The following is a 27,729-nucleotide window of genomic DNA, read 5'->3' on the forward strand; positions in this document are numbered from 1 at the left end:
CCCACATTTCTCACTGTGCTCTCTGGATCAAATTCACACCCTCTGTGACCCAAATGTACCCTTTGCTCTCTGTGAATTACAAGGACTTGGTTTTCAAAGGCTTATCCTTAAGACTCTGCTCTCAGGCCAGTACCCTGAATGGAATTAAATTATCCCATGAAATAAATCCACAGGATAAAAATAGCTTTGGAATCTATCCTAATTAAATGTGTTCCCTTCAAAGTCAACCATATCAGTTAGAGCCTGAACATGGAATTCAAGTCAAAGAGTGAATTAAATTCTCAGATTTGAACCGCAATATCAAGAACTGAAATAAAATTTCTCAAGATGTGGGCTGATAACTGCTTCACCAGAAACCACATCAGGCTACAATGTCCATCCTCTATATTTCAAGACAAATGAAACAGGGAGATGGAGAGGCAGTCTCCATCTGACATCCCACACAGGTCATCTAGTATGTGCCTCGCATCAAGGTAATACAGTGCTTATGAAAAGCCTGAGTATTCAAGAAAATGATTTAGGCCTTACTGCTTTTCCCCACTGCTAGTCTGAATGTTTGTGTCCTCCCTCCCCCACATTATGTTGAAATCCTAACCTCAAAGGGTGATGGTATTAGTAGGTAGGGCCTTTGAGGGGTGCTTAGGTAATGAGGGTGGGGCCCTGATGAATAGGGTTAGTGCCTTATAAAAGGGGTTCCAAAGAGATCCCTGGCCCCTTCCACCACGTGAGGTCACAGTGAGAAGGTACCAGCTAGGAGCCAGGAAGAGGGCCCTCACCAAACATGACCATGCTGGTTCTTTGATCTTGGACTTCTAGTCTCCAGAACTATGAGAAATAAGCTTCTGTGGTTTATAAGCCACCTAATCTGTGCTATTTTGTTCCAGCAGCCTGAATGGACTAAGACCCCCATTCTGTCTCATTTTCACAAATCAAAGTCGCCCTATCACCAAAAGGGGAGTAAGAAACCCACTCTTCACGTGACAGTTTACTTTAAGGTTGTACTCTAAGCCTTCAAGTCTCTCCTGAGGAGACAGTATAGCCCAGTGGTTAAAAACATAATTTGAATTCTGGCTTCACTACCAGTTAATAGTCTGGTTATTAACTCATTTGAAGATTAGTAATTCATCTAAGTAACACAAGTAATATTATTGTTGTATAATACCATTGTTGGGAGGATTAAGGGAGAAATTCAGGTCAAGTACTAGGCCTGTAACAAGTACTCTGTTTAGCTCTTGTTGCCATTGTTAATCTTTTTAAATTTACAACACAAGTTCCTGTCCAATAGGGAAGTGATTACTCTTAAAAATTAAATGTGGGGAAGGCTCTCCCTGGGCTAAACAGAGCAGAGATGGGTAGCTAAAGCAAGGAGAGGAGAACAACTGTGGAACACACAGCCCAGAGTCCGATACCACCACCAGGAAGGACCTAGAACTCCCTCCGGCACCAGAGATCATGTCAGCAACCACCACCAATCATGCGCTGAGCGGAGGGCTGAGACAGGAGAAACGCCCTGCTGGAGTCGCCAGGAGAACATCAAGTCCTGGTTGAGAAAGCTCAAAGCACAGGCCATCCAAAGTGACCTGGGGCCGCCTCATGACTTAGGAATGAGCGGAGATTCCTTAGGACCTTCAAGGGACGACCCCACTGCTGCCTATCCAGCCTGGCTCCCCGTGCTGTCCCCCCTCTTCTACTTCACAGCGGGGGCTGTGACAGAAGAGCTGTGTCTACTTGAGGTTTCATGTCCTCCAGTGCGAATTCACTAGAAGACATTTCTGCGCAGTGCCTGCTCTACCTTCTTGTTTTCCCACTTCTTTCTGGTACCATCGACCAGTCCTACTGCATTCTTTACTGTCTCACTTCTCTTTTCCTACTTTTTTCTCCCAGGGTACTTAGGAATATTCAGTTTTTAAAGCTCTCTCACACTTTAATAATGATGTTCATGCTGTCACGAGCTCACGAAAGGAAGAGCCTTTAGCAAGCTAATAAACAATCAGGAAATTCTTTCCTTCAACATTCATGTGCCTAACATGAGACAGAATTTTTCTCAAGGGAAAGAAACAATTGCTTCTCAAGAGGGGGAAAAAAAAAGGAGTATGTGTGGCAACTAAGTCATAATGCGATGTAAAGAGCAGGATGACATTGTCAACAGGGGAAAAAGGGGAAATTTAAGAATAAAAATGATCTAACACTCACTATTACATTTTCCACTTTACTCAGCTTTGTGTCTGACTAAAGTTTAATTTGATCTCCCCTGAGCTCTGAGATCTAACAACATCAACCAGATTTCAAGCCCATTTAACGTATGATATATTACGATCAAAAGACTGTGTGTCATGAAATGGAATCAAACAATATTTGGGAGGGGGCTTCAAGTGATAGGTATCATCAAGCAGGAGGACACTGCCATCAGCAGGTCACCTCTTGGCTCCTGGACTGGTAAGCCGCAAGCTCACTGGACTGTGATTCCTAATCACAGCAATTTAGGGCAAGAGGCATCCATGCTCTGCAGTTCAGGCATGGATTCTGAACATGGAACGAATCACTCTCAAGGTTAAAACAGAAAAAAGAGAGCAGCCACGTGTTCAGCCCTTTGCAGGGTTTGGCCTTAGAAAACTCCGGCTGAACAAGTTCATGAACAGTCTCTTCTGAGACTCTCAAGCCTATTTTACGAATACCACATGGGGGCAAGTTTTAGTTTGCAGGCATTGTTAATCGCTGTGTTATTCATTCATTCTAATGGACACACAAAGCTCTGTGAATTTAATTCCAAAACCATTTCAATTGTTCATCATGAGAAATGGAAGGACGGGTTGAACAGGGGAATGAACCAGGGATGAATTATGAGAGGGGTTACCAGCAACCAAAACTCACCTATAGATGATTCCTTTGTCGTGTAGGAACATAAGCGCCGAAATGATTTCTGCAGCATAGAAACGAGCTCGTGCCTCATCAAAACGACGTGACTTCTGAATATGAAACATCAAGTCGCCCCCATTCACAAACTCCATCACAAAAAACAGACGATCCTGGGTACAAACACAAAAGAGACAAAAGAGGATCCAACGTGGTGTAGCCATTAGCCTAGAATTCAGTCAGCATCACATGACCTTGGGCTCCGGCGTGGGGAGAAGAGGTTGTTAAATGGAGGTACTCAGTGGAACATCCTGACAGCGGGTCAGGGCAAAGCAGGAGGGTCTGGTGGATTAAATCCTTGGGATGGTGGGGATGGGGGCTAGGTGGTGCTAGTAACGTCTGGCTCTCCTTTAAGTAATTCCACACAACCTTGAATTTCTGCATTAAATAAAAAGTAGAGAAGGCTTTGGTTCTAGTTTTAGTTCTGTACTTTAAACACTATGTAACCTTGAATTTAACTTTTTTTGGATGTTCAACATTAATAAGGTGAGGATGATGATGCTATCTCTACCAGAATCGCTGAGTTTTATAAACTGGAAGAGACAAGCATAAATCAAAGAGTGCATGCCTTTTTGTCTGGAACATGTAGGGTTAATCACAGCAAGTAAGGGACATCTGATAGGTCCTCACACCTGGGCGGAGAATAATCACAGAGAAAGGAAAACATTTTTGACAAATCAGCCAGACAACAGTCTAATGACAGCCTCAGAGTTGCCTCAATGTTAGAAATTCCATTTGGCCCCTCAGAAGGTTCCTGAATCAGAAAAGGCAACTTAAAGTCAAGTGAGATGCTGTCTCCATCTGGAAGGAACTCTAACCCAGCAGATGAAATGGGCTCTTAGAAGTCACTGTTGCAGTCAATGTACTAAGTACTGTGCAAGTGTTATGAATAAAGCGCTATGGAAAGTAACACTGCTTAATGGAAGAAGTGTACAAGTCTCCATTAAAAAGTGATTCTCCAAGATGGACAGCATAAAACGCTTTGCTTCAGGAACCTCTGAGATCAATGGACTTCCTCATTCCCTCTCATTAGCACTTATGGAGTCCCCAGTTAGCCAGTGCTGAATTAGGTGATGGGGACCCAACAGAGAGTAAAAAAAGGCACAAAACAGACACAGTCTCTATCCATAGAGAGTCTAGTGTGGGAGATACACATTACTTTAAAAAAGCCACAAAGTCACATAAACAGGCAAATGTACAAATTCTGGTCAATGCTGTGAAGGAAAAGTGGAGGAAGCAATGATATTGTGTCATCCGCTTGGGGGGTCAGGGGAGGTCTCTCTGAGCAAGTGATGCGGGAGCTGAGACCTTCCAAATGAGTGCAATCAGGGCCAGTGGTCATCCTTTTGGAGGGTGGGAGGGCGGGAGGTCATTTTGTAAGGAAACTGGTATCTTACCAATTCACAAAGGATGTGTACACGCACACAGAAGCCATCCTTACTTGTGGTTTCAGGTGCTGCTGGCTCTGTCTGGCATTGCCATGCATTCACAGCTGAATGGTGGACAGAGATCGTGTATGCTGTTGTTCCTCTCCTGATCCATCACTGGTTTAATCAGGCCCTTCCCAATCAGAAGACACTACAACTTATGACCTCCTATTCCCAATTTTAAGACAAACCTTAATTAGAAGGAAAAAAAAATCCTCTGGGTCTATGAAACGTCTCTTTCTGCTAATGAGAAGCAAGAATTTAAGAGTGAAGATGGAATGGCAAGACTCACGCACACAAAACCCAAAACCAAACGTCAATAAAACAACGCTTCAGGTTGACCGATATAAGCCAACAGAATACTAAGTACATCAAGCCGCCTGACTAAGCTAATGGCCTTCACGTGAGCGTGACTGACCAGGGGGAGAGGCCGAGTTGGGTGGGACGAGCTTGGATGAGCAATGGGGTTCCCTATTTTCTGTACGGGGAGGGCTCGGGTGGAAGGAGCAGGTGAGCAGTGGGCGGGGCAGAGGGTAAGCATGTGATAGAGACGGGTCTAAGAGCTGCATCCGCGTGAGAAATTGTTATGCCGACGCTGTGTTCATTTGCAGGGGCCTCAGGGGGCCCGGATGAATCCCCAGGCGGTAAAGCTGCCTCAATCCATCCCTCAGCAAGAAGGTCCATCTGATACATTTCTGTCATCTGGCCTGTTCACCTTTGCATGGCTGGGACTGGCAGTCACATGAATTCCAACAGCTTGAAATACCTGGTTGCTAGAACTGGGTCAGTAGGTAAGTGGCTACTCCTCAGGCTGCTGGAAGTCAGCGGGGGTTAGCAAGAACGTCTAAGACAGTAGGCATCAAGATGAGGGCATTCCAAGGGAAATTGCATCCATTCCTAGTTCCCTCCTAAAATAATTCTCATAATCTCAAGTCTGAAAAGCCAGACCCTGGGCTAAATTCCAGATCTGGGGAAGGACATAACTGCCTTCCCTCCCCAGTCATGCTTCTCTGTCTCGGCCCCACCACCTGCCCTGGCGGCAGATTTCTCAGCTAATGCACGGGTTCCTGGGAGGCGTGCACGCCTGGCACGCACAGCAAGAGGTCATAAGCTTTAGAACTGCAAAAATATGCATTATTTTTCACCCAGAGTCTCATTTCTAACTTCCTGTCTGGCACCACCTAGAACAGAGGGTACAGCTCCCAGCCCTCGGGCTACACGCAACTCTTTAAGCAAGCAGGAAGGGAGAACGAGCCAGGAGATACCAGGACACTTTAATGAAAAGTAATAGTCCATCTTACCAAAGACCTACAATAATGTCACAAGGTAGAAAACTAAAAGCATGTTTATCAGCTAGCAAAACGCGTTTGCTGTGAAGAGACCTTCTGTTTACATACAGTTCTGTTCACTCTATTTTAAAATGTCTACTGCCAAGGCAGTTCAAATTAGGTAGCAATTTCTCCACGATTTCTTTTGTAGAGGCGGAGATAAATGACAGAAACATCCAGCTTTTAGCAAAGATTCACTCAAAGTGGGGGTGAGTGAGAAGCCATCCTCAGCAATGAACTTTCATTAAACATGTCCTCAGGTGGGGCTTCTAGAAAGTGCACAATAAACAGTAGCGGCTACTGGTGGTGGCTGTAATGGTGAAGATGTTTTCAGTTAGGAAAAAAAAAAGATCATACCCATGAATGTGCAGAATTATTTCAGTTACAGCCAAAGATGCAGATATGCACAGAAAAGACCAAAAAATACCTATGTATGACAAGTCAGCTTTCAGTTGTGAGATCTTGTATGTCATTTATCTCTTCTTTATACTTTTCAGTATCTCTGAAGGTTTCTTTTTAAAAAAAATTTTTTTATTAAAAAAACTTTTTTTGGCCACACGGTGCAGCTTGTAGGATCTTAGTTCCCCGACCAGAGACTGAACCCGGGCCCTCGGCAGTGAAAGCGTGGAGTCCTAACCATTGGACCGCCAGGACATTCCCTCTGAAGGTTTCTATGATGAGTGTGCATTATTCTTATAATTAGAAACAAAGCAAAGTCACCTATGGCTTCCTCCATATTTCCCTAATTTTCATCTGAAAGATGAGAGACTGGGAAAGTGCAATTTTGAGACTGTCTTAGAGCAGGTACTTAGGCAGCGGGAGGTGGGATTAGGAAAGCAGTTACTTAGGAAAGCAGTTACAGAAAGAGGGGTCTTCACATCCCTGGCTGCCCATTATTCAGGGCCCCTAATAACCACCCTCTCCCTTAATAGCCATTCTGATGCCTGATATAACCAGGCCATCAGGCTTGTTGGAATCACATCCAAAATGAGACTCAGCAGGCTCTGGTTTGGGTCCCAGGGCTCCACTGAGAGGAGAGGGTCTGAGTTCTGGTACACAGGCTTCATAGAGTCTACTGAGTCCTTCAAAGACTTTTTTTTTTTTTTTAATACTACTCTATTTATTTATTTTTGGCTGCACACGGCCTCCTCATCGTGGTGGCTTCTCTTGTTGCCGGGCACGGGCTCTAGAGAGCAGGCTCAGTAGTTGTGGCACACGGGCCTAGTTGCTCCACAGCATGTGGGATCTTCCCGGACCAGGACTCGAACCTGTGACCTAACCACTGCACCACCAGGGAAGTCCCCTCAGAGACCTTTCATGCTTGCTTTAAGGGTCTCAACAAGGAGGAATACACGTTTACTGAGCACACAGTATGCCAGGCCCTGGGTGGGGGCCAAGAATCATAAAATGAACGAGAGCCCAGGCCTGCTCTCAGGAAGCTCTGGTAGCCGGATCACATCAGCCCAGTGTGCTAAGCACAGTAGAGGGGCACAGGGGGCATCATGCAGAAACAGAGCAGGGACACCGGAGCAGCCTGGAGGCTGGGGTGGGGTTGGGGGAAAGCTTCGAAGAGGAGCCGATTTACCAGCCTTGAAGGATGAGGAAGCACGAGTCAGGATGGAGTGGGATGGAGGGGGCAGGAATCAAGGTGAATGAACAGCTGAAGCGTCAGGTGTGAGGCACGGTGTCGGGAGTGCAAAGGGCGATGTTCCCCAGGTGCTGAGGCTGCTTTCAGGGTCAAGTGCTGGTACAAAAAGCCAAGGCTGGGCTTCCCTGGTGGCGCAGTGGTTGAGAGTCCGCCTGCCGATGCAGGGGGTTCGTGCCCCAGTCCAGGAAGATCCCACATGCCACGGAGCAGCTGGGCCCGTGAGCCATGGCCGCTGAGCCTGCGCGTCCGGAGCCTGTGCTCCACAACGGGAGAGGCCACAGCAGTGAGAGGCCCACGTACCCCAAAAAAAAAAAAAAAAAAAAAGCCAAGGCTAGTTAGGAAGCTTCCCTTCACCCTATCCGCGGGTCACCCACAGCTGAGAATGGGGCGTTAGTCCTATGAATACACACGGCCATTCACTATCGGCCTCTGTCATAATTACAGGCCCAGTGTCTGGGCTAAACCAGGTGGCAGCCATGCCTTTTAAGGGCTAGGCTTGAAAAAGACTGCAGTAGTGTTGGAGCCTGCCACAAATAATAAACATCGGCTACAAAACCCAATGACTCCAGCTCCTACGGCATTTTACTCTTATGGCATGAACGCCATCAAGCTGGAAACCTTTCACATTGAACAAATGCCCTTTGCAAAGCAGCAATGAAGCAACGAGGCAGAAGATCACCTCCTGCCTACAGCTCCACTATCTGCGCTGCTTAAGACCTAGTCTCACTGATGACTTGACAAACACTAAGTCCTGCTGAAGAAACCCAACTGGGAAGCAACCAGAGGAAGCATCTGCTGGGATCACTGCACAGTGGATTAAGGCTGCCATGAGTCATTTCTGGGGCAGGGAAGAGTTTCCAAATCCCACCTTGGGCAGTGAGGGCAGACGGTTGTTTCTGTATTTAAGCCTGTGTAGATAGCATTCCAGTTTTTCTAAAATCCAATTTCCTAGATGCTGAGCCTGGACACCTGCACGGCATTCCCCGAGGCCTCTGGCTCCTCGATGGGAAATCTTGCCCTGATCTGCACAGTAGAGAATCTAAGGTCCCCCAGGCTGGCTTAACCTCAGTTCTAAAGCCAAGTGGCCCAGCCCTCTGTCTGTCCCTTGCTCCTCTCTTTTGTTCCTGATTCAACCAACCACAAATGCAAGTCTTTAACATGGGGTGAGGAACACCTGGGGGAATAAAAACAACTCAGAAATCCCTTTGTCCCACTCAGCCCAGCCCAGCCCAGCCCAGCGTGAGTTACAGGAGGCCAAGGAGCTGGTGCCTGGTTAATAATAGAATTCCTGTCATCACGTGCCTGGTTCCATTGACCGGCTGCAGCCTGGGCCAAGTCTGCCCTGGCTACTGTCAGTTCAGGGATGTTACTTCCCCAGGCCAAAGGGGATAAAAATATCTTCTGCCCTGAAAGTGGCTGTCAGTATAAGCAGTGTGCATTCCCTAAAGCCCCTCCTAAGGACTGTTTTTTAGGAGGTAAGACTGTTGGACAATTGCATGAGGAAACGTTAGAGAGAAAACACCGGTATAGATAGAAGTGCTATGGTACCTGTGGCAAGGTGACATCGCCTAAGGAGGGTGAGTGCAGAGTGAGCACGGGCCAGGGATGAGACCCCTTAGGTCCATGTGCCAGACACCTTCAGAGGTGTCTGCTCAGCCCATTGAGCCCTTCCTTTCTCAGAGACCTGCCCTGGCTCCGTCACATGGGTAAGTGCTGGACATCCTGCACACAGCAAGTTGGACCAAGTTGCTCCCCGCCTCCCGCCCCAGTCCCCTTCCCAGAAAATTGGAACTGAGACAGACAGGTGTTCATGTAGGCTGTGCTGTGTGCAAGAACTGAGGAAACATGAATTAGGGAGCTGAGGCTGCCGCCTCTGTGGTGTCAGCACATGAGATGTCTCGGTATATCAGAGCAGTGGAAGCCTGGATGGACAGATGGGGGAGAAGAATGGGGCAAAGATAAGAAAGTGTGAATGGGCCGAGAAGGAAACTACCTGGGTCCCTCACACCCTTCCAGTTTCAGGTCCCCAGAGAGACGTGGCCATTGTGTGCCCTTGGGTTCCACGAGACACCACTGTACCTCTGATTCTTTATTTTCACTTCTCCCTTTTTGCATGACTCTAGTTAAGTGTTTTTCCATTATTTGCTACCAGGAGAATTGTAACTGAAACATTCACCGATTTTTAAGGGGCATGAGGTTTCCTGATTTATAAACCTAGGGTAATAACACCTCTAGCTACACCGATCGTGTGAGGATTAAACCGAAGCCGAGTGCCTGGCACAGCCCCAGACCCAGACAGGGATCTCAACAGATAGACTCTATTGTTATTACTACATCACACAAAGAGGACCAGAGCTACATCTGGGAGACCTTGTGCCCAGCACTGAAGTCCCTGGTGTAGCCAAGAGAAAGCACGGTGCAGGGGTCAGGAGTCAGGAAGCCCGAGATGCCAAGGCAGCTCCTGCTGTGCGCCATTTATTTTTTCGCTCTCAAAACTCTCATCGGCAAAATGGGGATAATAAGGTGATTGAACTCACAGGTGTTCGAGGATGAAATGATTTAAGCTTAGAATTTCAAACAGTTACGTGGTGGATGCGGAGATGGTGCCCCACTCGTGGAGTACTCGGCCTGGCGAGTACACAGGAGCGAAACGGCAGCCGCAACCGCTACAGCAGCAGCTCCCCGACCCTCGGTTCAGGACAGGAATCTCGAGGGATCAGGGAGTCAGGAGGACCCCAGGGCAGCTGCTGGGTTGCAGGAGCTCTTCCTGATACTGCATAGTCATGGCCCTGACCTGATAAAGTGAACTTATCTTTCTTGGACGTGACTATGTAACAAGGGGTCACGAAACTAGATTTGATAAGCCAAGACACATTGACCAAATAAGTTTTCTCATTTTCCTAATATTAGATAATAATTCATATTCTCTATTTTAAGAGCTTTATAATAATCATAATCATTATTGCAAGGCAAATGTGCTCCCCTATGAACTGCAAACACTATGGTAAACGAGACTGTTTATAGTAGCTATTCTCCCCTTCTACAAAGTCGATTTTTTCTTATAAACACACTGAGAAAGATGTTTCTGTTTAAACCAAGGATCCATGGTCACTGCCACTGACACATGTAAATCTCATTTAAAGATGTATTTACAGTGAGGATGCAGGTTACCTTTTGGAAATAAGACAAAGAATAGAAACAACATTTAAAGTTAATGACTAATTTAGTTACTGCTTTAAGGCAACGTTAAGCTGGGAGCCACATCAATACTTACTTAGCCAAGTTCTAAGAATTGCTTTGGAATTACTTCTAAATGAGTAACACGTCAACCCTGTATCAAAAGCTGTGGAGTGCTGTTGACCGGCTGTGGACAAGGAAAAGGAAATCTCCAGTAATAGACAATAGATTTCTCATAAGTGCCTCTGTTTTATAATTTTTCTCTGACAAAGTCATCTAGAGGGTGAATAGGGAGTTCAAACCAACAGGAAACCGTTACTGACGTCAAAGAGGTGACAGCAGAAAAGCACCCCTGTGAGGAAATCTGATTGCACGATGCCCGAACTGGAAACAACCTGAACTTAACCACATTAAGAATGATTACAAAGTCTTCAAGGAAGAAACAAGGAGAGGGAATCGAATGGCTTTTTGTTTGTTTGTTTTGTTTTTAATTTATCATTTTGTGCAGCCCAGAAGATATGCGAAGTTAATTCAATTACCCAGCAACTCTTCTGTCAAGCCCACAGGCATGGTACATCCTATCTGAGCTCAGAAACTAGTCTTTGGGAAGGTGAAATATGTCTCCAATATAACAAGCCCTTAGGAGCTTGCATTTTAAACCTGGAGGGACACACAGTTCTTTCCAAAGACCAAGTGTTCTCCTGGCAAACTGGATACGTTACGGTCCTCTCTTATAATGAAACTCGACAAGGCTCATTGGCATATGTACCAGATGAGGGAAACGAGGCAATCGAACCTGCAGGTCAACATCCTGTGAAACATCTGGGCCAGGATGGTTTTTTTTAAGCATAAATAAGCAGCATACGATCAGGGATATAGCAAAGTTGGGGCACAAGTCCTCCCTTCCTGGTGGAGCCTCCTTTGGCGTCTCCGGTCCACACACATCCTGCCCAGTATCACAGGGCTGGCTGTGCTCACTTTGTGCACTTGGTCGTGTTTTCTCTGGAGGACCCGAAACCTTTTAAGGCAGAGCCCAGATGCCAAATGATGTATCTCTAGTACCACCGCCCCCGGTGCCCGGACTACGGTAAGGTTTAATAAACCCTTGAGGAACTACCATAGCAGGAGACCATTTTTGTTTCCTGATAAAATTTAAACGAGATTAGAAAAGTTGGAACAAACCGCCAAGACTAGTTTTACCCGGCCAGTTTGTGGAAGTCAAGTGCAAAGAAGTGAAGTGTCTCGTCCACAGTTAAAACCGTTCGTGAAAGAGTTCAAGAGAGGCAGGTCTGCTTGACGCCACTCCACTTCCCTTTATTTATAAAGCTCTGGTTTTTCTGTTTATAAAAGTAATTACATGTTCTTCGTTCAAATGTAACTACAAAGTAAATACATGGAAAATTGAGAAAATAAAATCACCTGTAATCCTGACACCCAGAGAGAGAAGTCTAAATACGAGGAGAAACAAAACTATTTATGGCTTTTAGCATCTGAAGAACTGCCGATTTTAGAGCACCTAAGATATTTACAAAGTAATTTTAACTACATTCGATTTTCCCCTTATGTCCGAATTATACTTAACACTTTATAGCATGTTTAAAGAACAGAAAAAGAGAAAACAAAAAAACATACCCTTCCTTTTTCACTTACATTACATAATATTTCCTGATGTACTTAGTCATCAAAACCATGATTTTTTTTTAACAATTGCGTACTATTCCGCATGCCATTTCTATGAAGTCCTACAATGAGCTGGATTTCTGCTTACGTTAATGAGAATAAGAGACATGGTATTAACAGTCTAGTCACTGATCCTATGATAAAGATCATTTTTATTAGCCTGGAAAAACAGGCATCTCTGAAAGCAGATTATTACGAACTGGACATGGTTTTTAAATTCTGAATGTAGATTCCCAAAGAAGATACCTTAGGTGATTATTCACTTAAAAAAAAAAAAAAAAGGTTTGGTCACTTAAAGGTATGCAGGATAGGATTCCTTTAAATCATTATTTCACATAGTACATTCTTTTTATAAAGATTTTGGTTTCAGCATCAAATAGGAACAAGTCTATTGAAGATATTTATGGATTTAGTTTGTATAGGGCTACAGAATAAGAGTAAAATAAAGAGTAAAAATTCCGTTATGCCATTTAGATTCTTTCTCATGACAGAGGTTCCTAAACTTCGCAACTTGTTAAAGAAGATTTCACGTCTCCCTTTGATCTGTGGATCAACTAGACATTTCTTCCTCATGGGAGGAGATTCTGGGTTATAGCTTTCTGATTAAACATTTTGCCAATTAGGTAAGTATCAAATCTGGCCAAGAATATTCCATATCTGCCTCAAGATGATGCCTGGCAACCCGCTGGCTGAGAGTCTGTTCCTTCCTCTGCTCTATGGTGCTGCATGCTTGCTGAAGTTTCTGTCTGGAATGTGCCTTCCATGCGCTATTTTGAGTTTGAGACTTCCAGTGTAGCCACAACATCATTCTTCTCTGGCCCTCTGGCTGGGGAATGAGATCCCCTACAATCTCTTCCCAGATCCTTTTTGCAACGTGGGCAAAATACGGATCTCCACTGTCCACTGAGGAAGAAAGATGCAGACTTTCCTGTAAAGGTAGGGAGACCCAAGTAAAAGAGACACAGCTCTAATAAGATGAGGGGCAAAGTGATCAGAAATAGATGAAAAAGTTTACCCAGGGGAGAGGACACTCTGCTACTTTCGTCGAGAAGCTTTAGCTGGTGAAATGAAGTGTGATGGGCCCTTCAAACCCCAAGGATGAGAATGGTGACTAAGGTGGCCACACAAACAACCACATGCCCAATCCAGTGGATAGCTTTGAATCCCTTGGTGAACGGACTTCATCTCGGCACTTGATGGCTTCTCCTAAGAAACCACTTCCTCCTGATTCTTCTTTTTTCCCCCTACCTTTAACCTCCCTTACTTAGAAATCCCTCTTCAGCCTTCCTCTCTTCTCCTTCTATAAACACCTACTGACATATTTTAAATGACAGTTTCTACTATGCCAAGTGGATACTGACACTAAAACCTACTCCCCATCTGAACAGTGTTTCTGAGCAACATCTTACCGCTGGATTTTCTGCAAAACAAAAACACAACAAAAAAACCCCAAACATTTATTCCGTTCCCCCAGGCTCCCAGCTGGTCAGAACTCTCGCTACTCCTCTCACTCTTTTACTCTAAAAGGTCCTATCAATTCCACCTCCTATGTGTTTCCTTGACTCCATCCTTGCGGCTGCTGCCTTGGAGCAGGAAGGTTCAGCAGGCCAGTGGTTCAACAGCCTTACCAGGGCTGCCCCCCCCCCAGTCTCCTCTCTCTGCAGACAGCCACCTGGAGCTCTCCCAAAATGCAAAGCTTAGGTTGCTCCCTGCCAGTTCCTGTCACCTCATGATTGAGTCTAAACTCTTCAGCAAAGGATGTCTTCTTTCCTCCCCGTATTTCCTCTCCTGCAATCCTGCTACATCAAGTTATTTGGGGGTTCCTGGGCACATCGTACAATTTCAAGCCTCTGTGTCTTTGCCCTGCTATTACCTCTGTCTGGGAGGCCCATCCCCCTTCTGTCTCTGTAGGGCTCCTATTCATCCTTAAAACACAGCTCAGACAGCCCCTCCCATGGAAGGCCTTTCCAGCCTCCCCAGGGACCAAGCTATGACTGTCTTCTATCACACAGTGATAAGACATATCTGTTTAGGAAGACCCTTGCCTGAAAGCAACAAAAGGGCAGGTCCACATTTTGTTCTTCCTTATGCCTTCAGTCCCTGGCACATAACGTCCCTGGCTCAGGAAACATTCACTGAATTGAATTAAAAATGCAACGTAGACACAATATTACCATTCAGCGTATTAACAGGTAATGTCTCTGGTGGCTAGGCTCTACTTTTAATATGTAGAGACCACTCAGTTTTGCAGATAGCCTCTAAGGTATCTATCTTAAGCTGAAATGGCATTCCCATACATGGGAACAAAAGAAAGAAAACAGCAAGTCCGCTTTCCCCAAAGCGCACTTGTATTGCTACCAGCACATTTTTATACACTGGTTGGGAAATATTTCTTAAAGCTTTATCTCTGCTTGTAAATTCCAGTCATATGTACCACACACAGGATAAGAATCTGACTCACAGAGAGGCACCCCTTTAAGACCAGAGTGGTGACGATGATTTTCATAAAATGTCACTCATTCAATGCTTTGTTGGTAAAGTGGACATATAATCATTAAATGCCAAAACACGAGAAGCTGCACTATTTGTATTGCTTGCTTTCTAACATAACCCATTTTAACTATATGCGCACTGAGCTTATCTTTTGTTCCTTAGATGCCCCAGGCTCTGACACCCAGCGTGCTGTTTTTTTTTTATTTATTTTTTATTAGAGTATAATTGCTTTACAATGGTGTGTTAGTTTCTGCTTTATAACAAAGTGAATCAGTTATACATATACATATGTCCCCATATCTCTTCCCTCTTGCATCTCCCTCCCTCCCACCCTCCCTATCCCACCCCTCTAGGTGGTCACAAAGCACCGAGCTGATCTCCCTGTGCTATGCGGCTGCTTCCCACTAGCTATCTACCTTACGTTTGGTAGTGTATAAATGTCCATGCCTCTCTCTCGCTTTGTCACAGCTTACCCTTCACCCTCCTCATATCCTCAAGTCCATTCTCTGGTAGGTCTGTGTCTTTATTCCTGTCTTACCCCTAGGTTCTTCATGACATTTTTTTCCTTAAATTCCATATATATGTGTTAGCATACGGTATTCGTCTTTCTCTTTCTGACTTACTTCACCCTGTATGACAGCCTCTAGGTCCATCCACCTCACTACAAATAACTCAATTTTGTTTCTTTTTATGGCTGAGTAATATTCCATTGTATATATGTGCAACATCTTCTTTAACAGGACAGCTGTTAGGAGTCCCCAAACAGGAGCTCTGTCTGTCTACAAACTCAGAAAAAAACAGAGATAATGCTTATGTCTTTACAAAGAAGATCTGTCACATTTTCTTTGGCCTCTGTGAAAAGGCTAGTGATCTAGCCTCCTTGACTTCCCATATCTAGGCTGGACCACCAGACACTCATGTAAGGCAGTGGTTTTCAGCTGGAGAGATTCTTCCCCCAGGGAGCATCTGGTCATGTCTGGAGACTTTTTTGGTTGTCGTAACTAGGAAAGTGCCACCGGCACCTGGTGAGCAGAGGCCAGGACGTTGCTAATCCTACAACGCACAGGGCAGCTCCCTCCCCTCCTGTGACAAAGGGTTATCCTGCCCTCAATATTAGTAGTGGGCAAATGATATCACATTGTACAAATATGTGATTTAAATTTTTTTAACTTATTTTTTTAAAACCTTTTTTACTGGAAAGGTTGAACATTCGCCAGTCATTCAATTCCTTAAACTATTGACCTGCTAGTGAAGGTCAAGGTCTTGGAGGTAAAGTTCTGAGCAATGTGGAGGGAACGTCCTGCTACGGATCTGCCCTGAAGCCAAAGTAAGGAGGGGCAAACCGAGTTTCTGAGCAGGCTCTCACTTCTGCAGGTTTCCAGAAGAGGAACCTGAACCAGTCTCTAAGTCCAGTTCTCTACCTTGTTGGTTGTGGCTCACTTATCTTGAACCGCCTTCCACCACTGGTGAGACACACGCTAGTGCAGAAGGTCTGGGCTTGTCGTGGGCACAGGCTAGTTCCCACTTCACAAGCAGACTATGGGTCAGTGCTCCCTGGGGGTGAGGAGAGGAAGGAAAAGGACAAAGGCACTTCCCACGTGGCCACCGCACAGGAGCAGGAAAACACGTATGGGTGGGAGGGGAGCAGTTTTGCAGGAAGGGCTCTCCTCTTTTGTTTTGGTTGGGAATTATACATTATATCATTTTAACGTTGAAAATATCATACACAATGAGAATGGAATTGAGACTCTGGGAGGAGTTCCAAGACTCCCTTTGTGAGACCTAAGCAATACATCATTACAGACCATCCTAAAGAAATGGGTAGGAGTGAGCTCCAAATACAGCCGGCTCTTTTGCTGTGCAAATATACTAAAAGCTGGACGCCTGCACTGAAAGGAAACAGGAACTCCCTGGGTGGTCCCAAAGGGGCCTGCCAGAGCCCGCCAGTGGAGCGGGAAGGTCTGCTGGTGAGACAGCCAAGGTGCTCTCTGACAGTGGAAGGCTGGACGAGGAACCCTGCACAAGTCAGTCTCACGGCACTGATAGGGGGGTGGGGGCAGGGAATGAGACCAGCCTTTCCAGAGGGATGAAGAACACTGTGCCCGTTACAATGGTGAGCATGGGAAGTAAGCCTGCTCTTCCATGACGCCTCCTGCTTTGGGCCCCAAGCCCAGTGGTGCTACAGAACCCATCGCGGTCCCTGCCCCCAGGAATCTCCATCAGGTCTTCAATTCACTGCACCACACAGGCATCCACATGCAAATGCAACTTCAATACAAGCCCCGCGGACTCTCTTCTAAGCGGATGGCTGCTCTGAGCCTGTCCTAAATGGCAATCCCAGAACTGCTACCATGACCAGCCCACCGTGGAGGGTCAGCAGCTGACTCTATGTTACGAACAGGCTGCTCAGGCCCCCGAACTCCCCGGGAGGATACCGGCTCCGTGAGGGAAGGGGCCCCTCCTTGCTCCGTCCACTGCTGCATCCTCAGGGGAAGGAACTCTGTGCACATTTGCCAAATGAATGAACACCCTTGATCTTCACCTACTGGTGGACAAGCCTCTGTCACAACAAGTCGGCTAAGCTGATAGTGACTGACGGGGCTGATTCTGTCCTGAGGGGCCCCAGATTGTTGTGGGGCCTAGTGGAGATGGGCGCAGCTGGGTTCTAACCAGTGATGAAGCAATTATGGAAAACGCAAGTATTTCAAAACTAGGAGATATTATGGTCTGTGGTTTTCACCCAGACCAGTTGGGCTTCTAGACTGCACGATTCTGGGTTCAGGGCAAGGAGGACCCACTCCAGCCACCCACAGGTGTCGCGTCAGGCCCTGGCCTCAAGGTCCCAGTTGGTCCTGGCAGAGGCCAACCCAGCTTCCCAGGGAAACACCCGCAGGCCACCCTCAGGTGCTGCTGGTTAGACTGTTAGTTTGATAGTCATTCTGGTTGCCCTTCTGAGGAGAGACTGGCCCGTAGGTAAAATTTTCCCCCAGAGGCCAGTCCTCATTTTCAGCTACCTTTCCTTTGGTAGCATGGAGTAAACACAGCCATTATACGGTCTATGCCATGCGTGTGAATCTCCTCTTCCCAGCTAGACTGAGGATTAAAAGCACTGCTTCTCCCCCTAGCCCTCCATCAGTGTGATCCCGGACTGGCTGACTTCTCACTCAGCTATTTGGTAGAAAGCCCATCCCCTTCTCATGCCTGGAGCCACTCCTGGCACCTCAAGCCCAGTGCTTTAAAACAGGGCCCTGCTGAGGCGGGAGTATCTATAGTTTGGCAGGTTCCCAGGCACAATCAGGGAAAACCGTAACCAAAACTCACTGCCACAAAGCCTCGCCAGTCATCGGGAAGCACAAGGGTCGCGTCTGACACTGGCCACTCTCAGATAAGTCAACGGAAGTGACACACAATTCGTGAACTGCCTTACAACCACGGAGCTGGGGAGTCCAGGCCATCTCTGGGTCATCGGTGTGGATGACAGCTAGTGACGAGGCCAGTTACAGCTGAACAACCTCAAAGGGAAACACATGGCAACCCTTTCAAGCCCTTTGGTCACACCAAGTGTTCTGGCAGTCCTCCCTGAGCAGAGACAGCCAAAGGAACAGCAAGGACTTCGCGTCCTCCTATTTCCCATTCATTTTCCCGGCCCTACTGAGTCACAGATAGTCGGGGAGCCGGGAAGCCTCCGAGGACAGAAGCAAAGGTCCTAAATCAGCCTCCCAGAAATGCAGAGCCCAGAGATGGCCTACGTGCATTCTCTTCCCAGCTGGAACACGATTAATAAGTTGGGAACATGCCCAACTGGGAAACACCATGTTCTGGTTCATTTTCTATTTCGATCTGAGCCAAAGGCAAACTATACCAAATGACCCATAAGCGGCCCATAAGCAGACCAAATGGTGTTTATGGCACTCATTGCTCAGGGAAAGGAGGAAACCCAGTTCCAAACAGGGACGAGGAAATGGCCTTTCCTTAGGTATTTTATAAAAGGCCACAAAACTGTATGTTGTGAAAAACTGCCTTCACTCCTGCCTGATGACACTCTCCTCAGCTGTACACACTGCAGAGAGAGGATACTTCTCTTTGTGCCATATTAGATTATTAAAACTGGACGACCTGGTTAAGAATCCACAGACTGACTCCTGCTTGCTGTGTGATCTGGGGCAAGTTCTTTAACCTCTCTGGACCTCAGTTTCCAGACCTTTAAAATGAGGCTAATAGTATCTATACCCCCATGGACTGTTTTGAGTATTAAATGAGATATTTCATTCAACAGCTATTTATGGAAATACCGAATTGTACACTTGTCTAGACACTGGTAGTGAACACGAGCACCCAGAATATGCTAGGGTCTCGGTGAACAGTACCTGCTGCTGCTACTTCATCCTTCACCCACCCCTTCTGCGAAGCTGGCGCAGTGAGGCGCCAAGAATCGACCAGCTATGTGACGTGTTAACAGAGGGCTCTTCCCCTTGCTCGGGATGTCGCTGTGATTTAGAGCGTAGCGGGTAAAGCTGTACCAGGGGCCAAGTGGCCCAGCTGCCGCTGCCAGATGCTCCCTGCACACCGGGAAAGGGAATGAGAGCTGGAGGGGCTGCAGGCGGTTGGGTGTGCAGGGCTCACTGCACCTCCCACCCCACCTGAACGAAGTCTGTGGGGGGTCCCTATTGGGAGGCATTTCTGCCAACAGGTCCGTGACAGAAGGGCACAGGAGGTGCTTATCTGGAAAAAAAAAAAAAATCCAAGGCAGGGGACCTTCCTCAAGACAAGGGGACTATTAGCTAAGTCAAGATGAGAACTCAGGGCTCTCCTGTTGAAGGCTACAGTGTAGCGACCTCCTGATGAGATTCTGAAAGATGCATTCCAGGGCCACACGACCATCCTGCTGCCTAACTCTTCTGTCTGTCTGTCTGTCTGTATGTCTCTCTCTCACATGTACACCCCTTTGCTAATATTTAATATGACGATGGAGACAATAACCCAGAGAAAAGACTGTTTCCCTGCACCCATGCTGGCAGGCGACTTTCAGACATATTTTAAGTGTGATTTAAGTGCACCAAAATCAGTTTGCACCGGTTGTGTAAGCTGACAGCACTTAGGTCACAAGATTCCTAGCCGCCCTACCCTTCAAAGGCTGGATTTCTGCTTTGTTGACCGACACTGAGTGGCAGCTTCTTAGGGAAAGCAATGCCCCTGCCAGGAGCCCCAGGTGCACTGCTTCGCGGACGACCCCTGCAGGTGACACCCGAGGACACCCCGTCAGTAGGGAGATGAGAGCACTGGGCTTCTGTCCCTGTAAAGGAGGTTTTGTGTAATCTGTCCCCCGCCCCTTGCAGGGCAGCAGCTCACAAATGCAAACAAGTTCTCTCCCAAAAACCGGGCTCGTGGACCTGACGCGGCCGGGGTCGTGCCGACGAGAGGCAGCTCTTGGGCACCAAGCACAGTGTGTCTTATGTTTTCCAAATGGAAGCCTTTGCTCTAACAAACTGGGTCTCTGAACAAAGGCTAAAGCATCTGACCAGTGTTTACTCTGCCACTCCCCCTCCTGCTGCTGCTGCCTCTTTGTTCTTCCTGGTCTCAGCCCTCAGCACTCAGCCAGGGCTCCAGGAGAGCCAAGGAGAGCCCCTGGGAGCTGGGGGTGGGGAGACCCGGATCCTAGGCCATAAATGCCAGCAGGCTCGGCTGCCGGCACAACAGTCACTGATTAAGATGAAAGGCGTGTGAAGTGAATTGAACCTGAAAGAGCGGGGAAGGTGGCCTACACCAGGCCGGCAGCCCAGACCCTGGGCCCTGCTCCTTTCATAAGGCCTCACTCCTCCCACCCTCATCCACAAAGAAACAGAAACACATTGCAGAAACTGACAGACGAGCAAAGAAGAAAAAGATCATCCCTAATTCCACAACCTTCATAACAGTCCCTGGTAGTTTACTGGCATCATCTCCTTTCAGGCTTCTTTTGGAGGAGGGGCCAGGTTTGCCACATTGCAGTCCTGGGTGAAACCTGATATAGACTCACGCCCCTAATCATCATAAATTCTGTACTATTTCCCGGCTTCCCATCTCCGAGTTCCACCATTTACTCTGTTAAGATTTAGGGCAAGTAACTTAACTCCTCCTTCACTTTATCACTCGGCAAAATAAGGATAATTAATTGTACCCACCTTCTACGGCTGATGTAAGAATTATATGCAATAAATATTACACGTTAGATGCTTCTGACAGTAACACACGATCTAACTACTTAATATTCAATTATTTTTCTACTGACTGAAAATCTTCATCAAATAGTACATTGTTTAAGTAGACTCCTATTGCTGAAGGCTGAAGTTGTTTCCAAGATTTTCCTCTTATAAATAATGCACTGAAAGTTAAACATCTTTATGCATAACATTTATTTTATTCTTTACGTTGTTTTCTTTGGCTAGATTATCAGCAATAAAATCAACAGATCCAAGAGTATATGCATTCTTATAAGTCTGGATCCAGGTTATCAAATTATTCACAAACTATTAGGATTTACAGTGCCTTCAGAAATTTATGAGGACGCCAGTGGAATGATATACATGCAAGTAACAAGCATTATATTGAAAAAATCAGGGCAGTAATTCATGGGCTCATAATTCTATGCAGCAAACGACAAATTATCTAATATTTGAAATTTGCTTATCTTTTCGTTCTGGCCAAGAACAAAAGGAGTTTCCAAATGCCTACTTTGTGGGTGTTTACTGTCACCTCCATGTGGGGGTCTGTGCTGGCCCCTGGGAAGGCACAGGACATCTTTCTGGTGTGGGGAAGGAGGCGGTCATCACAACACTGAGTTGCCGCGCGTGTAGCAACAGCGTGTCTGCATTCTCGCCTTTGGTCCTCACAGCAATCCTGCTTTCATCTCAACCATGAGAACTTGAAGGCTCAAAGGAATTTTAAGGTGGTTGCAAGCCATTCAGACAGAGGAAAACAGAGCTGGAAGAACTTAGGTCTTCCGTTTCCAAAGGCAGAGCTGTTTCCATATCAGCAGGTTGGAGGTGAGTCAGGGCAGACAGGAGGGGCTTTAAGCAGATGCTGAACCAACAACCTCAAGGCTGTATAAGACACCAAGTGGACGGAGCCAGGCTGCAGAGTCAGCCTGACCCAGAGATAAACATTGTCTCCACCACTCCCAGCCTAAGGGATCCTCAGCAAGTTGCTCCCTTTCTCCTGGGCCTCAGAGACACTCATTCTACAGGGCTGGACGGCAAGTGGACTGCCATCTCTGCCAGTGTCTTCACAGTGAAGTGACACACTGCAGACTAGCATCTCACTTCAGAGGCCAGGGCCTGCCGAACCCAGTTTTTAGCTAAAAGTACTTTTTAGCTAAAAGTAGTCATTTACCTGCTTTAATTTCTCATGGTAACTAACATTTTCTGTTCTTTATAGTTAGTTTTTCAGTAGCAAATGGGGATAGTGACTGAGGATTTCTGACAGATGGACAGATGCAGAGAGCAAATGCTATGCATATGTGGAGTCTGATACCTTGCAAATCCGAGAGAAGGCTTAAACTACAGCAAAATGGAAACTGTATATCTCTATCTCAGCATGAGAAAAATGCACTTGGTTCTTTTAAGTTGGTTCTTACCACTTTATCATTTAGACTTAGGGCAAGGGAAAATTCCCATTATCCTTTGCTTTGGAGACATCTACTGTAACACACAAATTTTAACCCCAAAGTCAGCTCCTCTCTCTCTGGTGCAGAAATAAAAATCACCTTGCGGTAACGACTGCCACCTTGTGGCCATATATGAAACTGTCACTAGGAAAAATAGATGGCCCATGTTAAAATAAAGGCTTCACCGGCTGAACACTGTGGAAATAACATGTGGACACTAATATTTGGCGATACTGTAGAGTTTATATTTTCCTGGAAAATTTTGCATTGTATATTCTATATTTGTTGGTCTCCCAATCTGGTCCAGGTTAAGTTCTTTTCTACTACAACACCCTGTAATTGTTGGTAAGACCTCAGACTGCTTCCATAGAATCACAGGGATTTCCTTCGGTAGGAAAAGTCCCCTGGAGTTGGGTAGGTGACGCTTCTTTATTTGTTCATTAGAGTAACTTGAAGCAGCCACTGCACAACCATGTCCGTCAACTGTTAATATCACCTAACCCAATGTCATAGAAAACCATCCGCACTTTGGTGCAGCCCTGGAGAGACGACCTGAGTATAGCCCTGTCCGGCTCACGGAATGAGGAGAAGGTAAGCCTGAAGCTCAGGCGGGTGACCAGTACCACCCGTCAGTCTTGCCTTCTTCACAAGGGTGTTCTCAAGCTCAGGGCTGTCACCCCACTCTTCTCTGGGAAAACAGTTGGATGAGGGCTGATGAAGGGCTTTAGGTGGACAGAGCACAAAGCATGGGAAATAGTGTTTTGGGGATACTCTGGGTAGCAGTGGAGAATGGGCAGAACCGGAGCTCTGAAGGAACCATGGACCTGGAGATGGGAAGCAAGAATCGGGCAAGGTGGTAGGGGCGGCATGGACTCCAGGGATTCCAGGGACTCCAGGGCTCCTGGAGCCACTGAGGACTCTGATGAGGAGGGCGTGGCCTCAAAGAGCCTAGACCATGAGGGGCGGGAAGGAGTGCAGAGGAAACCGAAGCCCAAGAAGCTATTACTTGAACCCCAGCTCCTTCCAACATACTCAGACAGCATGGGAGTGCACGCTGTGCATCCCCTTTCACACACCCTCCTGTCTCCCGGCTTGCAGTGTTCCCTGCTCCGTCCATTCCCTAAGCTGTACATGTGTCTTTGCCAACACAAGGGACCCTTAAACACACATGAACGCTCAGCCTCACTCACTGTCAGAGAAATGCCAGTTAGAACTCCAAAGACACCTTTTTAAAAATCTCTCCAACCATCAAAATGATAAGTAGCATGCCATGACAGGAGAGTGGGGGAAATAAGCCTTCTCACACATGGTTTGGGAGTAGGAATTTAGAAATACAGCCAGCAAGTGGTAAGAGCTTGGGCTCAGCAGTCAGACTGAAAACGTCTGCCACTTGGAAACTAAATTTCTTCCTGCCTCAGTTTGTTCATCTGTAAAATGGGAGTGATGTTAACAGAACTTACTTCATGGGATTACTGTAAGGATTACTGAGATAATACACATAAAGCAGTTAGAACAGTGCCTGGTATTCAAATGATAAAGTGTTAGCTATCTTTAACCACGATAGGGAGAGAGGGCCAACTAGATAAAATGATAAATGCATCTACTTCTGACAAAGCAATATCACTTCTAAGAGTGTATCATATAGAAATCATAGCACAAGTACCTAAAGATAAAAGTACAGAGACTCACTGCAACTTTGAAATAAAAGTCTAAGTACAGCCTAAATATATAGCAATAGGAAACAAATTAAATAAATTGCCTCATGTTCTTAAAATGGAATAGTATGTAGCCATTAAAAATGAGGCAGCCAGGTATATACAAATATAAGACAATCTCAAGATACATTATTACATTTTTTCAAAAAAATAAGGAGAATGGGGATGCAACTTACAATATGGTGACTACAGTTAATAACATAGTATTGCATATATGAAAGTTGCTAAGAAAGTAGCTCTTAAAAGTTCTCACCACAAGAAAAAAATTCTGTAACTGTGTGATGATGGATGTTAGCTAGACTAATTGTGGTGATCATTTTACCACATATGCAAATATCAAATCATTATTTTGTACGCTCAAAACTAATATAATGTTACATGTCAATTATACCTCAGTTTTTTTAAATGTGTAAATTTTGCGAGATGCATTACAGAGATTTACTTCCTTAATAAAACCGTTTTGGATTTTTTTTCCCTTAAAAAAAGGATACAGAATGGTGGACAAATACATACTATCATTTGTGCTTTTTAGAAAAATATGGATGCATATATGTGGTGTGTGTGTATACTTTTGGGTGCAAAAAACTCTCTGAAAGGCTACACGTGAGACCAGTAATAATTGTTCCTTTCAAAGAGAGGGTATGGATACTTGGAAGATGCTTATACTACCCATTGCAAAAAAAAGAAAATAAAATGGTTTTTAATAGTTAAAAAATGCAATCTGATATGTCATTCCTCTGCTTAAATGTCTTCCAATTGTTCTTAGCACTAAAACCCTAGCTCCTTTAACAGCGCCTACAGCGGCCTGGGCTACTTCTGCAGCCTTAGTTCTCACCAGGCCCCTCCTCAACTTCACATTTTATGCTCGTGAGCTTTATTTACTCCTCCTCTTCCCGTTTACTAGTAGATCCATGCCTGAGCTGTTTAAACTTTATTCCATATTCGCTTTCATTCTCTTTGCCTGACGAATTCTGACTGGCCCTTCTGGTTCCGGCATAGCTGTGACTTTCCCTAGAAATGCATCGCAGCATCACTGGACCAGGTGGGACGCCCCCATCCTGCTCCCATCACACCCTTTACATCCCTGATGGTAGCAGAGGCAAGGGACATGTCCTGAATTCTCTTTCAGAATGCCTTTGACAGCAAGAAGATTAAGAAATATCTGTGCCAGACCCTCTTGCTGCCTTCACAGGAGCCCTCTTCCCTCTCCACTGACAACAGGAGCCCAGTTCTGAGCCCAATGTTAAATGGGCTACAGAGTGTCCTGCCCCAGGGGATACGTCAAGGTTGATGTGAGCCAATCATGATAAAGCAGCTTATCTTGACTAGATATTTGCTCTTCCAGCCTCCTTTGCAGCTCGGGTTGAGCCTGTAACTCAGGTCTAGGAAAGATTTTTCTCTCCTTGATCAAAGGAGAGTGGTCCATGAAGCCCTTCTGCCTCTGTCCCCCGAGCTTCCTGCTTCGGATGCTGTCATATGAGGTGTGATGTTTAGGGCTGTGGCAAATACCTTGAGACCCACGGGGAAGAGACGTCTGAGGTCACTGAGCAACTAATCCAACCCTAACATCGCTACTGTCAGACTTCCCAAGAAAAAAGTCTGTACTGATGAACTAAACTCATCCTTCCTGTCTGTTGTATAAACCACTGTCAGTCACATATTCTGTTAACTGCAGCCCAAAGCATTCTTAATTGCACAACATGATGGGATAGACAGAATCCCACAATCAGTCCATAGCCTCAAGCAAAGGGTCCTTGACTGAGGCCAGGAGCAATGCCCTGGGACATTACAAGTCAAGGTGCCCCCTTCGGGCCTATCCTGGTCTGAACTCTTTTCCCCGGGTCAGAACCAGTTCAGCATTTAGCAACAGAGCTGAGGTTAAAGTCACCAAAATAAGCAGTCCCTGACGTTTACTGTATTCTTAGACTTCTGCAACCTTCACTCTGCTAGAGAAGACTTATGTATGAAGACGTTTTCAATCTTAGGACACACAACCCTCAAAGTGATCCCTCTCCAGGACAGCATGAAAGGAAGGAAGCAGTTAGCTCATTGGTTCTTGTCAACAGAAGTCACTGGATACTTCAAATGACCCTACCTTAGGAGTCCATCCCCCCAAAGTTTCTAATACTCTACTTTATGAAATCTTCAACATCTGTGAGCTCAGCTTTTGAAAAAAGGAGGCCACTGAGGCAGTGAAGGTGGGTCATACTTACAGGGGTCTGAAAGCAGCAAAACAACTGAGTGAGGAAGGGGTGATTGCGGGCCAAAGACAGGATCCTCTTCTCTGTCATGGTGCACTCCACATCGTCATCTTGCAGGATCACGTCCTTCTTTAGCACCTTCACGGCATAGAGGTCTCCTGTTTCTTTTATTCTTGCAAGCATCACCTATGGCAAAGCAGGAGGAGGGAGCGTGAGAACTCATGCAGCTCTTAGGGTGTGGCCTCGGCTGGGGCAGAAGACAGATGGCACGTGGGAAATGGGCACGTGTATACATACATGCACAGGCAAACAACATACATGGAGCAGGCATCCTTTAACCACCCGAACACTTGGCGCCAAGACTCACTTTCCCAAAGCTGCCCTTCCCCAGTACTCGGATGAACTCAAAGTTGCTGATCCCAAGTCGGTTGGAAGAATTAAGCCCAATGCCATTTCCTTCTTTGATGCTCTCCTTTCCTTGTCGTCTTAGGGTTGATCTGGAAAGAAGATTCTGCAAAGGAGAGTAGGAATACGTCGAGTCAGAAATCACAGTGGAGCATGAAGCATTTATGGATGAAGAAGACCTTACTTGCAGCTTCAACCCTCAATACAACACATGGGGAAAGATCAATACAGCTTGACATGTGATCAGGTTCTGCCACTCAGAACTGCTTCGGCACCAACTCCTGATCTGTGCTTACTGTATTTGGGTCAGAATCATTTAAAATATATCTAAGCCACCGAGTTTCAGGTTGTGCTCAAATGGGAGTATATAGAAAATGTCTCAGTCTGGTCCACCTGCTTTCTTGTGGTGGCTTTCTACAGGGTGGTCAAAGTTCCAAGAGCGCCACCTGGTGTCCATGTCCTGCAAATAGCAGCTTTCACAACTGCTCAGAGAATTGAGCACCACTCCACACCAAGAATGGAGGAAGCAACACTTCTATATATAATATTTTAAATTATAAAAGAGAAACAGAAGTTAATGTAAATATATGAAGGGTAAGACTGACAATATCTATAATCTCATCAGCCCTCCTCAAAAAACAAAACATAGAAACATACATATACACACGTCTCTTTACACTTAATTTAAAAAAATACAATAAAATTGTTTCATAACACAAGTTTTAATTTAACATTTTTCCATGCATATTATCCATATCTCTAAATTTCCTTCAAGAACATGAGTTTCAAAAAGCTGTCCAATATTCCATTTTATGGATATATCACAACTGATTCACTAATTCCTGGTATTGGAAATATAGATTATCTCCCAGTTTTCACTAGTATAGATAACACACAGTGACCATACTTGCATGCAAATCTTCAAATCAGGGTGATTAGGAGTCTAAGCTCTCAAGCAGGCGACCTGGGTTCAAATCACAGCTCTACAACCTAACCCTGTGACCGTGGACAAGTCACCTACCTCTCTGAGCCTCAGTTTCCTCTTCTAACAAAGGGGATGTTATAGTACCTGCAACATGGGTTGTTATGAGGAGCAAATG

At 45.8% G+C, this 27,729-nt stretch overlaps 1 protein-coding gene across 1 annotated transcript in view; it reads right to left on the reverse strand.

The window, feature by feature from the left end:
* The window catches only part of PRKCH (protein kinase C eta), a 222,877-nt gene that overhangs the window by 60,191 nt on the left and 134,957 nt on the right, over nucleotides 1-27,729 (reverse strand). Inside the window, exons 8-10 of the mRNA XM_060141782.1 lie at nucleotides 26,592-26,735; nucleotides 26,237-26,410; nucleotides 2,872-3,026 (exon numbers count right to left, since the gene is read on the reverse strand). Coding sequence (XP_059997765.1) covers nucleotides 2,872-3,026; nucleotides 26,237-26,410; nucleotides 26,592-26,735 — 473 coding nt within the window. The remainder of the gene's footprint in view (nucleotides 1-2,871; nucleotides 3,027-26,236; nucleotides 26,411-26,591; nucleotides 26,736-27,729) is intronic.

This window comes from Lagenorhynchus albirostris, chromosome 1 (genome assembly GCF_949774975.1).
Source record: "Lagenorhynchus albirostris chromosome 1, mLagAlb1.1, whole genome shotgun sequence".
Classification (NCBI taxonomy): domain Eukaryota; kingdom Metazoa; phylum Chordata; class Mammalia; order Artiodactyla; family Delphinidae; genus Lagenorhynchus; species Lagenorhynchus albirostris.